At 43.8% G+C, this 16,697-nt stretch overlaps 2 protein-coding genes across 2 annotated transcripts; one reads left to right on the top strand and one right to left on the bottom strand.

Moving 5' to 3' along the window:
- Nucleotides 1-2,391: 2,391 nt before the first annotated feature.
- Nucleotides 2,392-3,227, top strand: LOC117061241 (UPF0428 protein CXorf56 homolog). Its single transcript, XM_033173944.1, has one exon. The coding sequence runs from the start codon at nucleotides 2,529-2,531 to the stop codon at nucleotides 3,192-3,194; it is 666 nt and encodes a 221-aa protein (XP_033029835.1). The 5' UTR covers nucleotides 2,392-2,528; the 3' UTR covers nucleotides 3,195-3,227.
- A 6,909-nt stretch (nucleotides 3,228-10,136) lies between these two features.
- Nucleotides 10,137-16,138, bottom strand: DCTN6 (dynactin subunit 6). The gene is made up of 7 exons (XM_033173603.1): nucleotides 16,035-16,138; nucleotides 14,898-14,962; nucleotides 13,827-13,932; nucleotides 12,926-13,014; nucleotides 11,871-11,918; nucleotides 10,959-11,101; nucleotides 10,137-10,298 (listed from the first exon to the last, which is right to left on the bottom strand). The coding sequence occupies exons 1-7, from the start codon at nucleotides 16,055-16,057 to the stop codon at nucleotides 10,200-10,202; spliced, it is 573 nt and encodes a 190-aa protein (XP_033029494.1). The 5' UTR covers nucleotides 16,058-16,138; the 3' UTR covers nucleotides 10,137-10,199.
- Between the last annotated feature and the right edge of the window lie 559 nt (nucleotides 16,139-16,697).

Genomic DNA, 16,697 nt, shown 5'->3' with positions numbered 1-16,697 from the left:
TTGAGACCTCCTTCCCTCCCTCCATGGGTTCCAATTCTAAATTTTATCCCTGCATATTTTACTGTCATCTATCTGTTATATAATCATGGTATCCAAAATCCATGTTACATTACAAGTGTCATTGTATTCCTGCCAATGATTTCATCTGTTTACAGTGATCTCTCAAAATAAGTTAGAAAGTTATTTGAGTCTTTTAAAAATACTTTTGTCTTCCTGATTTCTGATCTTTCCCGTCACTTTCTACCAATATCTAATCCATTTTTTTGAAAATGGCTAATTATTTGCCACAGCATTTTTTCTTATGGCAACGGGTTCTATAGCTTTGCTTTGCTCAAGCTAAATGCCAGCGCTTGGGGTTTTTGTGACTCAGCCTCTCCTAAAGCCACAGATGCACATGTGATCAAAAGGTGTACCAAATAGTAGGTTCACATATACACATAGTAGAAACATTCATGCCTTATGTTCAACATACTTTATAGCATGAATATGAATTGGGACCTGCATATTAAAAAGCCTATGAGGTCCAGAGGTGTAACTAGATGCCCACCTCCAGAGAAGAAGAAAAAATGAAGCAATTCAATAACCACAAATGACTCTTAAACTGGGTGTTTAACAGCACAATCCTATAAAAGTCTACTTGAAAGTAAAGTCCACTGAGTTCAATGGAGCTTACTCCCAGGAAACTCTGTACACAGGACTGCGGCCTAAATCTGGCAAGCCAGAGGCAAGGAATTGGAGGTTGCGCCCCAGGGCACACTTTACTCAGAAGTAAGCCCCACTTATGTCAATGGCCCTTCCTCTCGGGGCAAACATGCAGTGGCACTAACCTGCGAACTGGACAAGGCAGGAAAGAAACCAGAGGAAAGCGACTCAGCTGTGCTAAATTAAGAGCTTCACCTGATGATTCTCAGTCAGTGCTGTAACCTGTGAAAGCAAAAACAAAATGAAGGTCCAACCAGATTGAGACACTTGAGTCCCATTTGGTTCAGCACAAGAGATCAATGCATGTACATTCAGTAGAATCATAGAACTGTAGAGTTGCAAGGGACCCTGTGAGTCATATAGTCCAACCAACCCCCTGCAGATCATCCATGGCAGATGGCCATCCAACCTCTGTTTAAAAACCTCCAAGGAGGAAGAGTCCACCACCTCCTGGGTGAGTTCATTCCACTGTCCGACAGCTCTTACTGTCAAGAAAGTTCTTCCTGATGTTTAGTCTTCATTCTTGTTGAATCTGTTGGTTCAGGGCCTACCCTCCAGAGCAGGTGAAAACAATCTTGCTCTATCTTCCATGTGACAGCCTCTGAGGCATTTGAAGAGGCTATCATCTCTCCTCTCCGTCTCCTCTTTACCAGGCTAAACATACTCAATTCCCCCAACCGTTCCTCATAAGGCTTGGTTTTCAGATTGTTACGAGTCACATTGTGTTATAGCATGTTCAAATATTAAACTGGCAATATACTCTCAGCGTCTTCGTTATCTGAAAAGAATGGCTCAGAAAACACACCCGGGGCACACCTGGTGCTTTTGTTTCCCTAAAATGTATACTAAGGGTTGCGGACCTGCTCCCTTCACTTGAAACCCCTCCTACCCCTTTGCCCTTAGCTCACATCTGACCAACCCCCTCCTCCTTTTAATATTCCCCCACCTCTTTACCTCTTCCCCACCTACCTAAACACACAGCTCATGACACCCTTCCCCTCTTGCCCCACCCTTTTCATTTATTTATTTATTTAAGTTTTTGTTTACACTTTTCAAGTTTATACATTTCATTAGCTTTACAATCAATTTACCGGTAACATTTCAAAGTTTGACTTCCTTCCCCCTCTTTTTGCATTTCCTTAAATTTATTGTTTTAATATCTTCTGCATATCCAAATTCATTTAATTTTTGCTCCTTTAATCACCTACTTTAACTATATACTCTTACAAAACTGCAGGTTATTACAATAACCCTGCCAATGTTTTTATCTGTTTGCAATTTAGCTGTAAACATTCCACAAACCATTTCCATCCTTTTATAAAAAAATGTTTTGGTTATCTTGATTTCTTATTCTTCTGGTAAGTTTTGCCATTCCTGCATATTCCGTAAGTTTTTGTATCCATTCTTCCTTCCCTGGGACTTCTGCTTCTTTCCCCCTTTGGAGCAAGCAGCATTCTTGCTGCTGTAGTAGCAGCAGACATAAATAATTTTCTGTACAATTTAGGTAGTTCTGTCCCTATAATTCCCAAAACAAAAGCTTCTGGGTTGTTGCTTTGTTTTACAAAAGTTATTTTGAACATCCTTTTCAACCTGGCCCCACCCCTTTTAAAGGAGAGGGAGGCGCTCCATCCAGCTGTTTGGTAAACAGCTGCGCGAAGCGTCTCCTCGCTCTGCGCCATCCCGCGTGTTGCTGCAAGCGGCGCATCCGCGCATCCAGGCAGCTACATCGGAAGTGCAAAGCGTGACGGCATTTTGCATTTCTCCGTATATCCGAGAAGGAGGGGCTTCCTTCCTTCCTTCCTGGCCGGCTTGGCCCTCTTTCCGCCATGCCCAAAGTGGTGTCCCGCTCCTTGGCTTGCTCGGATACGCGCGACCGCGAGGAGTACGGCGAGGGCGAGAAGCCCCTGCATGTCTATTACTGCCTGTGCGGGCAGATGGTGCTGGTGCTGGACTGCCCGCTGGAGAAGCTGCCCATGAGGCCCGGGGACCGGGCGCGGGTGATCGACGCCGCCAAGCACGTCTACAAGCTCTGCAACGCCGAGGACGAGCGCGAGTGCGCCTATCTCCGCCGGGACGGAGGCGGCGTCGAGCAGCAGTTCAGGAAGAAGTGCGCGCAGTGCGGGCTGCTCCTCTTCTACCGGCACCAGCCCGACGGCGCGCCGGCCACCTTCGTCGTCGACGGGGCCCTGGTCGAGTTCGGGCAGGGCTGGTCCCAGAAGCAGCAGCCGCCGCCTCCTCCCGAGAAAGTGATGGTGACCCGTCGGACGAAGGACATGGGCAAGTGCGGCTCGGTCACCGTCTCCACCGTCGACGAGGAGGAAGAGGAGATCCAAGCGAGGGAAGTGGCCGATTCGTACGCGCAGAACGCGCGGGTGATCCAGAAGCAGCTGCGGAGGAAGGGCGCTTGCAAGAGGCGGCTGCAGGAAGTGGCCGAGCCGGGAGGCAAGAAGGCCAAAGTGAAGGGGACTCTGATCGACCAGCAGTTCAAATAAGAAACGTCCAGAGAGAGGGATGTGTCGTTTCTTAGGGGGGAAAGGGTGGGTGGGTGGGACACACCACCATGGTTGAAGCTCCCCGTAAATCAATACAAATATGAGGTTCTGCACCCCCCCCCAACAAAAATCATGGACCCCACCCCTGTGTTCTTTTTTTATCTGCCCTGTCAAATCCTCTTAGTGATGTTGCCTTTCACTCTGGGGAGGGTTGTGTGCACCATGTGTGTTGAAACTTTTTCCAGAACTTTTTTTTTGTATTACTAGGAAGCACCGCAGCCTTAATTTCCTAGCAAAAGCAAAGCAACCTTCTCCCAAGGGCGAGCAGAGAGGCATTAGTCTGCTTTGAGTTATGTTTTTGTTTTGTATCTTCACGTGTATATAGAAATTACCGTATTACTGGTGATATGTAAAGTTTGTATTGATGAGGTAGAAGCAAAAGTGTACAGAAAAATAGATCTTTAATAAGTTATTTTTATGTGGTGTGTCATTTCCAGCCCGTCCCCATCACCTTTGGCAAGAAGTCAAATTTCTTTGTCACACATGCACCCCACATTTGCTTTGGAAGATCGGAGAGGGTTATTGTGGGGCTCCAACGCAGTATTCCATCGAGATACTAAAGGCCTAACCACAGGTGACATTAAATGTGACTCAGCATCTTACATGCAGGTTTTTAAAAATGCATGGCTAGGGGATCTAACCTTTTCCTCACACGATATTTGCTCGTGGGTTGGGGGCAATGTGTCTTCATCCAAAGAAAATAAAAAGTGATTGAAGGAGTAGAATATAAAAGTAAGTTTCATCTCATTCACAGAGGATTCGGAAAAAGGATCCCTCAAGACAACTGGATTTCCCTCAATGGCGCGGGTAGAGAATTTTGTACAGGTCCAAAAAGTACACAAATTGCACCCATAACCACCCCAGAGATTTAACAAAGTAAGTTTGGGTGGGTCATTACAATATCACTTTTACATATGTTAGCGATCTCCCTATAAGATCTCTAGATGTTGTTCTATAATTCTGCATTGCTGTGCAATGCTATATAGATGCAATTTTTAATGGGCATTCCCTTATACATGTGGATACTAGTTTATTTATTTTTTAAATGGATACTAGTTTATAATGTTTAGATAGCCATTAATCATTCTACTTATTTGCATATATATTTTTCCCAGTGACATTTCTGGAAAAGTGCATGATCATTACAAAAAGTTCATGTATGTTGCTGCCACGCTGAAAATACATGAATGTTGGAAATTCATAAGATTGCTGTAATTAGCCTCCATATAATTGGAAAGATGGATTTTCTGGTTAAGAAAATCGTTCTTTTAAAAAAATAAACAGGTTGTAAAGTAAACCCAGTGTAAAATCAGTGTTTGAGCCAATGCACATTGACATCTCAAGCCTATGGATGCACCATGAAGCTTCTGAGTCCCCTTCCCCCCAGTGTAATGATGAGAGTGGCTACCCTTTTCTCCCTTTAATAGTACATAGAGCTAAAGGAATAAGTTGGAAGAATGATGTTCTTTCCCATTTCTTCTTTCACTTCGAGATTTTAATACAACTGGATTTTACAGAGATCCCTTGGAAAAAAACGAAATGTGCTGTTTTTTTCTGTCTCTTGGGAGGGGAAGGGGCTATAAATGATTAGAGGTGATTGCATCCACACAGCACTCTCTTGAAAAACCCAAATGGGTCCACAGGCCTAAAAGGTGAGCAATCCCTTAACTCTTGAGATTGCAGCCTCAAGTTTTCTCTTCCACATTCTACCTGGTCAAGCAGATTCTGTAGGTTGGAACAGCAGCCATGGGGGTGGGGACTACAATGTGTGCAAGGCAGGCAACCCTGGATCTACCACCGTACCACCTTAAAATGAGTATTGTGTATACACAAGCTCAGCAGCTGCCTAAATATTTTGGTTCCCCTTCAAAGAAACATCTCTGGGGTGTTGCCACTGGTCTGTAGCTGTGTCCAGCTGTCTATTTGCTGATATTACTTGCTGTTCCCCCATCAGTTATCTTGACTTTTACCAGCCCACTGCCAGAGCTCTGGTGTGTTTCGCATCACATGGACGGCTTGTCTGCCTGCCAAGCAGGCTTTTCATTTCTCTGCTGTCTGGTGAGTCCACCCCCCCCCCCTTTGAATTGGCCTGAGTTAGGACATCTAGGCATTCTACCTATGGGGTTGCTTTCCTTTACAAAAGAGAACTGGGCAGCTTTTGGGAGTCCCTGCACCAAGCACTACAGAGCAATAATCAGGAGTGTTTGGGGTCAAATCAGGCCTACTGTTGGTCTCTCCTTAAACTGCTGGGCAGAAGAGGAAACTGCCGGCTGTCCAAGACAGGATACTAAGCTGTGTATAGATGATTTAAAGCACACGTGATGCACATTCTTTCCCTCAAAAGGAATTCTGTTAAGGTTTGCTGGAAGTTAAACTATCCTATCCAGAATTCTTTGAAAGTTTGTGCTTTGAACTTGAATCAAGTGACCCTGGAGAGCCAATCCCATGCTCCTGCCTGCTGGTGATAAGACACTTAGATTGCTTCAAAACTGGAATAGACAAATAAATGGAGGATAGGTCTCTCAGTTGCCATGAGAGATTAATGGGTCTGTTGTCTTTGTCCATGGAGTTTTCTTGGCAGGGATAAGCCAGTTCCTTCTCCAGGTGGATCACATTTAGTCTAAACTCTCCGCTATGACCTGTCCATCTTGGGTGGCCCTGCAGGGCATAGCTCATAGCTTCCCTGAGTTGTTCAAGCCCTTTTGCCATGACATGGTGGTGATCCATGAAGGATCAACCCTGAGTGCTCACTGGAAGGACAGATCCTGAAGTTGAGGCTCCAGTACTTTGGCCACCTCATGAGAAGAGAAGACTACCTAGAAAAGACCCTGATGTTGGGAAAGATGGAGGGCACAAGGAGAAGGGGACGACAGAGGATGAGATGGTTGGACAGTGTTCTCAAAGCGACTAGCATGAGTTTGGCCAAACTGCGGGAGGCAGTGGAGGATAGGGGTGCCTGGCGTGCTCTGGTCCATGGGGTCACGAAGAGTCGGACACGACTGAACAACAACAACAAATGAATGGGTCTTCCTTGTACAGAGGAAGTTTGCTCAATGCCAGGGACAAACGAGTAGAATACAGTGTGCCTCATTTATGAAAACCTTTGGCCTTCCAGATTTTGCTGAACTCCCGTCAGACTTAAAAAGCATGGGCAATAGCCATGGATTATGGGAGTTGTGGTTCAGCAACTTTGTGCCCATTTTCTGCACACTTTCTCTCACATGCACACACATGTACACCAAGTGTTCCCTTCACCATATACTGCACCACTAACGTAAATGCCTTGGATCTGATGCAGACACACAAAAGCATTTTAGTCTCAGGCAGAATTAGAGCAACATGAAAAGAGACTTTTAGTTCCTCTGGACAATTCGTACTGTTTGGTTTGACGGGCCTACTCCCTGGCAGTCCAATTTCCTGTGCTTTCCTCAGCATTGTTTAAAATATTTACCCATTTCCCCCCCTCAACTCTGGGGCCTCTTGGAGGTCAAGCTATTCCAGCTCCCTTATCACAGCAATGTTAACTCATTAGCCTTTCCTCTAATGACTTTTCACCACTGGAATGTGGGGAGGGAGATGTTGCTCTGCATTCATTTGATATATTTGAAGCATCAAGCTTTAACATCTCCTTAAGAAATCCTCACGATTAGCAGGCATGTGTGTTATGAGAAAGATATGGAAACAACACGGAGGAAGGAATGGCTGGCTACTGCTGTTTTGGTTAGACATATTTGGTTATGTCCTCAAAGAAAGTGACCAGGACACAAAGAACCACACAACTTGTTCCGTACATACAAGCACACAATGGGCATGTGTGTTTGAGATCGTATTGCTCCACCAACAGCCTTCTGCGTCACAGAAGAACGCTAAGAGTGCTGCTGAATCACATTCACACCAAGGCTTAGGGGCAGCAAGCCCTGCTTTGGGCAGGTGTCAAAGGGAAGCCGATCCTACTAGGGATCGAACCTGCAACCTTGGCGTTATCAGCACCATGCTCTAACCAATTGAGCTATCCAGGAAGCACTATTAGCTTTAGTTTAAGTCGAAGGAAGCATGAGCTAGTACAGGTGAAACTCGAAAAATTAGAATATCGTGTAATTCAACTTAAAAGGTGAAACTAATATATGCGATACTCATGACAAAGCGAGGTATGTCTGTTAAGCCTTTATTTGTTATAATTGTGATGATTATGGCGTACAGCTGGTGAGAACCACAAATTAACAATTTCAACTTTGTGGTTTTCATCAGCTGCACGCCATAATCATCACAATTATAACAAGCAAAGGCTTGACATATCTCGCTTTGCATGTCATGAGTCTATCTCATATATTAAACTCCAGTAGCTAATGAAAACAATTGCTTACATAAATGGACTTTTCCATGATATTTTAATTTTTCGAGTTTCACCTGTATGTTGCTTTTTTATGCCACATCACTGGATGGTTTCTTTGCAGAACCTCTTGCACCAGCTCCATGTCAGACATTTATCCTGAAACATTGTTTTCCACTCATGGAACTCAGGTTACAGCACACATGGCACGATCGATCACATCTTCACTGAAGGTCATCTCCTTCGGTTCTCCTGTTTATCCTCACAGCAACACTAGGCAGAGACAGAAACTTGCTCAATGTCACCCAGTGTGCGTTACGGGACTCTTAATCCCAAATCCATCAAGTCTATCCACTAGGTGACACTCTCCAGCAATCACCCTTGCGTAAGAATAATATACTGTATACTTTTGGAACTCCCCAAGGGCAGAGTGCATATTTTGCATGTTAAAAAGTCCTAACGTTTGTGGAGGCATGTCAAGGTTGTTTCTAAGGGAGAATTAATCACAGCAGGGCAAGAGAGATTTGGATTAGAAAATAGTAAGGGAAGTCAAGCCCCTTGTGTATACAGAGAAACATGTTCTCAATTTGCAACTCTATTTAATGAGCCTTAGGGGCAGCACAAGGATGGCAGCAGTTCACACACTTGAGGTGTTCTTGAGATCTTGGTTCCCAGTCCAGCTCTCTGTGCATACAACTGCTAGCAGCCCTAGATGCAGTCGTGTATCGTATCACAGAACTGCCAAAAAGCACATCTAGATAATTCCATGGAGCCGGAACAAGTACTTGCACCCACCATTGGAAGCAGGCCTTCGCATAGATTGGGACAGCTATGTTTAGAGGATGCTAATGAAGTTATCAGTCGCAGAATATTTTTGTTCACAAAGCATTTTCAATCTGAGAGCCTATCTACTCATTGAGATCTTCAGCAAATGGTTCTCCATGAGGAGCTTCCATTCCGGAGGGAGAAACAGCTCAGGAATATCGCAGGGTTTTCGTTGTTTTGCCAGCCCTCATAAATGCCTGTGTGCATGTTTTCCATAAGCTGAAAACCCATCTTGCTTCCTGGTACCCTAATTAGGGCAGAACCTGGCAACTTCTGGGATTATTTGTGTTACGCTGATGGCCTCTGGACTAATAGAGTAGCCCCAGAGAATTGTAAAGTTGGAAGGGATCCCCGAGGGTCATCTAGTCCAACTCCCTGCAATGCAGGAATCACAGCTAAATAATCCCTGACAGATGGCCATTCAACATCTGTTTAAAAACCTCCAGTGAATACAGAAATTAGGTATTGCTGTATTGGACAACTCTCACCCTAGGGGAAAAACCAAAGGGTAGGTACAATCCAGATAAATTTAAGAATACGTAAGTACAGTTGAAATCAGTGGGCCTTGCCCAGACATAATTAAGGGCTTAGCTTAGTTCCTTTACAAGTTTTAAGGATGCTTAATTTCCCCTGGATTGCATGTTTTGAGAAAATAGGGAAAAAAGATAACAGATTTATTGGGGGCTATGACTTCAGCTGATTAGGGTCACAGAACACACCGGCACAGGTTAGTCATAAGAAAGTCCCACTTTTCAAGGAGCCTTACTCCTAAGGGTGTTTAGAATTTCACACTTAGGTATAGGGTTGCTCAGTAAGGTACAGTTACAGGTGGGTAGCCGTGTTGGTCTGCCATAGTCGAAACAAAATAGAAAATTCTTTCCAGTAGCACCTTAGAGACCAACTGAGTTTGTTCTTGGTATGAGCTTTCGTGGTCTCTAAGGTGCTACTGGAAAGAATTTTCTATTTTGTTCAGTAAGGTACAGATACTCTCTCACACTGTCTAGAGTGCACACAAATGGCTCTGTGCATGGAGTGTGAGAGTGTATTATAAAGCCAAGGGGAGGCGATAACCAGTCACAGCTGGATTACTCAGGGCAGCCTTTGCCAATCTGGTGTCCTTCAGATGTTCTGGATTCCCAATTCCCATTACCGGTAGTTCCTGCCAGCACAGCACTTAGGGACTCAGTCTTGCACCATTTTTGTCTGAAGAGAGACACATATATGAGAAATTATGAGGAGCTCTAATACACTTGAGGTGCAATCCAGGCCAGGAGTGAGGAACCTGTGGCTTCCCTCCAGACGCTGATGAACTCTAATTACCATCAGCCGCAGTCAGACTGGCCAATAGTTAGGGGTGCTGGGAGCCGAAATCCAGCAACATCTGAAGAGTGGCAACAGGTTCCCTACCTCTGATCGGGTAGTTATGAATTTGTAAGTTTCAATGTGAGCATCTCCCACTGACTGCAGTGGGACTTTTAAAAAGTGCATCGCTTTTCCTGAATTGTGCCTATGGCATTTAATGTGCCCCAATTCCACTGAAAATTATACCTCCTGTAATGCTAAAACATTTCACTCCTCCACTGAAATGCAAGTGTTTATCAGCTAAGAAGAAGACAACCCACTGAGGGGAATACATCACACACAACATTTCATTTTTCAACATTTTAATAAATAACATTATGTTGCGCAATGGAATGAACGAGCATGTAAGTTAAGTGAGTTAGTTCTTGCGGACACAAGAGTCCTGAAAGCACTGCAGATCTGGTAAGCATGCTGGGAGAAGGGTGTCTTCAGCTCTTCACAGGAGTAGAAGTTGGTTTCATGGCTTTTTTAAGATGGTGATAGTTTGGCAGGATTTTCATTAGGAAGTCCAGCTGCAATGTTTGTGGCTAAAAAGAACAGCAATGTGAAAAAATTGGGGGGGGGGGAGCAGCAGATAGATGATAATACTGACAGTCTGAATTCATTTGCTTATGTTCTGCTCTACCAGGGAAAATAATTCATGGGATAAAGAACCAAAGCATCCTTAAAGACAACATAGGGGAAAGCAAATTATCAATTATCCATAAACTTCATTTCTATTTCCTACCATCCTGGGAGTCTCCCCTACGCCCTAGCCAAGCTGAGATAGACAACAGGCTTTTTAATCCTCTCTGAGTGGGTCATTTGTAAGAGTCCATGATGCCTGGACCTTGATAAGCCACAGTTTGCAACTAGCTAGAAAACCAGAATTAGAAACTGATTGCAAACTGTGGCTTATCAAGGTCCAGGCATCATGGACTCTTACAAGTGACCCACTCAGAGAGGATTAAAAAGTGTGTTTAGGTTTGTGCCAGGTTTTGTATGACATTCTCATTGACAAACCAGTTGCTCCACCACCACTGGCCTTTGCACCACAGACACGGGAGTGCTGAGTTGATGGGAAAGGAAAGGAAACAAGTGGCTCTCCGTCCTGATAGACCAGACTGGGTTGGCAAAGTCATGCTGTTGGAAGGGGAGGAACAACTGGTGGCATATTAGCAAAGGTTGAACTCCTGTCATGCACCTACCTGGGGCCGCTCAGTCTGCACTCGCCGAAGACAGTCAGCTCCATAGATGACGGTGTTTTCAGGGATGACTTCGTAGGTGTTGACATTGCAGCAGGCTCCAATGATACAGCCGCTCGTCAAAATCACGTTCCTACCCACAAATGCTGCAGAGACAAAAAAATCTCACATTATGAAATGGCAAACAACCCATCTGGAATGAGCAACGTCATGAAGTCTAATCATTGGTCTGTTCTTTGGCCCAGCATCTCACCTCTAGAAACAGAGGATATCATCAACATAAGTCTACTCTCTGCTACTCCTCCGTAACGTCCCACATTTTCTGTCTTGTTTCTAGAACTCAACTTGTTTGAGATATCAGCTGATATCAGATTTTGGCTGCAATCATGTGCAGTCTCACTTCTGAGTACCAACAGTTCCAGCGCTTACTTCCAAGTGTACACAACCCAGGGATGTGCAACTATACTCTGGTCTTAAATTGCTGCTGTCTGTATCATCTATCAAATGATGCTGGACTACATCTCCCATCATCCCTGACCACTGACCATGCTGGCTAGGACTGATGGGAGTTTTAATCCAGCAACATCTAGAGTTACCCATGACTGCTCTAGGAGAACAAGGGGAAACTCAGAATTAAGAAAGTTTGCAAATGGACGGTGTGTGTGTGTGTGTGTGTTGTTTCCAAAACTACTGTCTTAGTCAAACTTCTTTTTTTTAAAGCAAGGCTGCAATTTTAAGCATGCTGCTACAGACTTACAATATATTTATCAAAATTGGTTTTTCACATAAACCGTTCCTGTATTGTCAGATGTAGGAGTGATCCTCAGAAGCATAGAGAATATGTAATACAATGAAAAAACTAGAAACAAAAAATAACCCCCCGTTATCAATTTCCCACTTAATCAACATACTTACCTTTGGACTCAATTACATTGTTGTCTCCTATTTTCATTGCTTGGGAATCTGTAAGTCACTGTTAAGAAGAGTACTTAATTTAGTTTGCATGCTTCCTTATCCTGGATTCCTCCTAATACAGTCCTCTTTGAAGAATCCCCAAGGACAAGTATGCTACTACTTTCATAGAATTGGGGAAACATACACAGAAAAAGGCGGCAAGGATAGACAGGAGATTAAACAAAACTCACAGCTTGTTGTACTAGAAGGCTGTCAACTAAGTTAAAAACACAGTTAACATGGGGAATATTACAGGTAAGGAAATAACAAGGGAAATTGTAATGATACTAAATGTGATGTTTTGTTTTGTTTTTGCTTTTGCTTTGCTTTGCTGGCCTTGTGGGAGGGTTGTTTTCGTTACCTGGTCCTTTGGATTGCATTTATTTAAGATTGCTCATTTGAGTTTGGAACACCAGCTGCAATGGTTGATCCCTTTAGACACAACAAAACAGAACTTTGAGGCCTTTTGTCCCAAGGAAGAGGCCACTGCTCACAATACAGGGTTTTTTCCCACATTAGGGAAACTAGCATGTGTTTACCATGTTTGTTGTGAGTGCTGCAATGTGTTAAGCAGGGACATTTATTTTGCCACATGTTCCCTGTGAAATGAAAGGCACAGAGAGCCCATGCAGCACATTTGTGTAGTGAAATAAATGCATGCAGTTCTTGTATAAAAATATCATTGGGTTTTACTACAAACACACCCACACCCCATCATTATTAGGAAGCTCTTGCCCTGAACATGAACAAAATGCCCATGGGTAGAAGTTCCTGGGAACAAAACAGATATAAGTGACTAACAACACCTGTGGAATCTGAGATAGGTCATAAAACTCAAGACAATTCTCCCTTGTGAAAAGGGGTGTGTGTGTGTGTGTGTGTGTGTGTGTGTGTGTGTAATAAATCACTCCATCACAGAACTGGCGTTTTCATTGCTAAAGTAGCCTATAACCTTCACTGTCCTGTGCAAACATACACTTTCTCACTTTAAAAAACACTGCTCTTTTGAAGGATACAACAGCCAACTTCAAAGACGTTGTTGGTGCCAATAATCATTGGTTTGGCTCCCACCTCCTCTGTATCAGGGGTAATGTTTTCAGGATAGCTGTAAAAGGATTGAAACATGCATTAACATTTCTACATCACAAAAAACCATGTCTTTGTTGAAAAATTGAGAACTGTCTTTATCTTTGGTAGCTACTGTATAGGGTTTGGACAGTTAAAACTTTTGCAATGGCTTTGAGCTGCTGCTTTTGATTCCCCACTCTACCCCATGCCCCAAAGGCAAGTCTGTTTCTTCTGGAATGCCACAACAGGTGTGAATTTGAAAGAAGGTTGCTGGGCGAAACATCCACCTTTGCAATATACATAGGAATTAAAATATATCTGGTGGAAAAACTAAATTATGGGCAGCTTCCCAAAACATTTAGCTTTGAAACATGGATACAGATGAGGACAAGTCCTTCAGTATAGCAAGTACCTTGGATTCACCTTTTTCTAGGAGTTAGAAAGCTGACTGTTCAGACTGCAGAGCCAATGAGGACAGATGACTATTGGCACAGTAGAGCAAAATGCTCTGACAGGCTAAAGAAGGCGCCAGTAGTGCTGTGCAACTGGAGAATTCAGGAGTTGCCAAGACCTTTTTCACTGGCATAACCAAGGTGATAAGGGTGGGACCTTCTGCACACATAACATGTGGTCCACCACTGAGAGAAGCTGCAGGGGACAGAAAGCTATGATATGCATGTGGGCGGCATATGAATAAAATTATAATTATAATTATTAGTGTAGGGTAGACTGCATAATATTATGCCTGCATTTACATTTTAAAAATTAAGCTGGCTTTTGGATACATTCACTAAGGCATTCTCAAGGTACAACATTTTGGCCCAAGAAAGTTCAACATATCATACTTACCCATTTATGATAATTGCCTGTTCTTCTATGAGGTTACCTTCCCCAATTACTATTGGCCCAGCTTCTGCAATGATCCGTGCTTTGGGGTGAATCACGGTCCTAGGCCCTGTAGGAAATATTCAAAAGTTTACTCCTGGTATAGCGGTAATATATTTCTCCAACTACTTCATGAAAACAGAGGGTATGGGGCAGCAATTTGTCTCAATACATGGTTACCATGGATGTACATGGAACCAATAAGAAATCTCAACCACCAACTATATTCTCAAACAGTGGAAGGGACTATTGGAACACCACAAGCTTTTTACATTCTCAGCAAGAACACCACATAAATATGAAATATTTGCCCTCATGAGCACCTGTACTTCTGATCGGCTCACTGGTTGTACTCACTGTTCATCGTTGCAAACTATGAGTGGAAAACCTGTGGCCCTCCACATATTATTTGACTACAACTCCCAGCATCCCTCAAATTTGGCCATGTTGGTTGGGGCTGATGGTAGTAGGGAGTCCAACAATTTCCACAGCAAGTTCCCCACCCACATTGTAAACAAACATTGATCTTGTTTGGATTACAGTGGTGCCCCGCTAGACGAATGCCTCGCTAGACGAACGGCATTCGTCTAGCGGAAGCTGCCCCGCAAGACGAAAAAGTCAATGGGGCTGCTTCGCAAGACGAAAAATTTTCGTCTTTTTTTTTTCGTTTAGTGGAGCACGGCTGTCATTGCCGCTTCGCTAGACGAAAAACCCGCTAGACGAAAATTTTTGCAGGACGAATTATTTTCGTCTAGCGGGGCACCACTGTATCTTCCCCTGCAGAATCAAGGGATTGTCTTGTACTGAAGGCAATGCTGCTTTACAACATTAAGCAATATGTGGGAATTAAGAGACTATTTTGTAGACTGGTATCTTTAAGACAGGAGTGCCTGGTGTGCTCTGGTCCATGGAGTCAACGAAGAGTCGGACACGACTAAACGACGAAACAACAACAAATCTTTAATCTGACAATAATTCAAATTAACTCTGGAGATTCTAACAACTACAGTAACCACACAAATTACTTTCTCTTACCAATTGTCACATCACCCTTGATTTCACTCTCGACACAGACAACAGCTCCAGGAGCAATCTTTACACTGGAAAAGAGAACATCAACAAAAAAACAACAATGTTTTGCATCTCCCTTGAAAGCACATGTATATGAAAATATATCCAGAATATTTCAAGCAAGCTTAGACCCACTCAGCGGCTTTTAATTCCAGATTAGGAGATCTGGGTGCTGTTACCCAGCTGTAACTGGGGTCAGTTACAGTGGCTCCAGATTTTCCTTGATGGGCAATTCAAGAAAGGGGTGCTAAGAGAATTTAGGCTTGACAGTTCATCTCAGGATTCCATCGTGTCCCTCATGGAGGGGGCTGCAAAAATTAAGAAATCTAACCAGGGTTCTAGTAAAAAAACAAAATGTTTCACAAGCCTGAAGTCTGTAACACAGACAATGAGACTGCTCCACCCCACAACGGAGGAAAGCATTTTTTAACAATGGCATTCTATACATGTCTACTAAAAATACACCCAGTTGAGCTCAGTGGGGCTGAATTCTAAGGCAAGGGCACAGGACAGCAGTCCATGTGTAACTTTCATGTCCTATTTTATTTTCTCTGCAAGGACAGGAGAGTGGGGATGTTTTTGTTTTTATTAAAAAGATTCTCTCACCCTGGTATAATAAAGTAGAAGCCTGAATAAACGGTAAAGCAAATGAATGAAAACTATGGAGAAAGAAGTTCCAAGCTGGAAAATTATCAGGCTAAGACCCCTTTTTTTCTCACGAAGAGTCTTGATCTTTCCTATCAGATGCGTGGAGTCTTATCCTCCACCTCTCCGGTGGAGAGAAAAATGTATACAGTGGCGCCAAAAGGACATGAAACATATCGGGCAGCAGCGGCTACGAGACATTTCTACACAGAGCCGAAATGCATACAAGGTAAGAAGAGACTAATAAACGGGCAGCCGTGGCAAATGGTGAGAATAATGCTAAATTTAATTCTGCATCGGGAAAAAGAGAACTGGGGAGAAGACCGGGGCTCCGCTCTCCGGCTTCCAATCCCACAGCCTCCCGCCCACCTTCTTAGCCAAACTGCAGACCTGCCATCCACCAGACCGCCGCTAAGCCCACCACCAAAGAGACCGGACCAGGTCGAATCTGCTCACCTCTTCTGCGCCTTCTCCGCCATCTTGTCCGCCCGCTCATCTATTACTCGGCCGGCGACGACGCAGCCCGCTGATACCAACGAGAAGGAAAGGAGTGGCGAACGTGGCCCTCGGGAATCGATTCACCGAGCCTTGCGCTCGGGCCGGATGGGAGCGACGTAGCCAATGAGAACCCGCCCTGCAGTGTAACTCCTCCCCTCGTTCTGGGTTACCATTGTTGTGCTTAATATCGTGCGGCGGCGAGTATTATTAACCTGTTAATACGCGGAACACGATGTTATGCAGCTTGAATTTTTCGTGTAAACAGACAAACATGGGAGCCAGCATTCAATACATTTATATCATGCTCAAGTGGTGTGCTTGCTTCTCCCACAGTGGTTCATGGAACAACAACAACAATTTATTACTTATGTTACTTAGCTACTTATAGTTTAATTTATTACTTATTGTACTTACTTATAGTACTTATTACCTGCCCATCTGGCTGGGTCTCCCCAGCCGCTCTGCGCGGCTCCCAACAGAATATTAAAAGCACAATAAACATCAAACATAAAAAACTTCCCTAAACAGGGCTGCCTTCAGATGTCTTCTAAATGTCATATAGTTGTTTATTTCCTTGACAACTGATAGGAGGGTGTTCCACAGGGCTGAATCCACCACTGA

This window comes from Lacerta agilis, chromosome 16, assembly GCF_009819535.1.
Source record: "Lacerta agilis isolate rLacAgi1 chromosome 16, rLacAgi1.pri, whole genome shotgun sequence".
Classification (NCBI taxonomy): Eukaryota; Metazoa; Chordata; class Lepidosauria; order Squamata; family Lacertidae; genus Lacerta; species Lacerta agilis.
The sequence above is the reverse complement of the archived record's forward strand: the minus strand, read 5'-3'. Positions and strand labels throughout refer to the sequence as shown.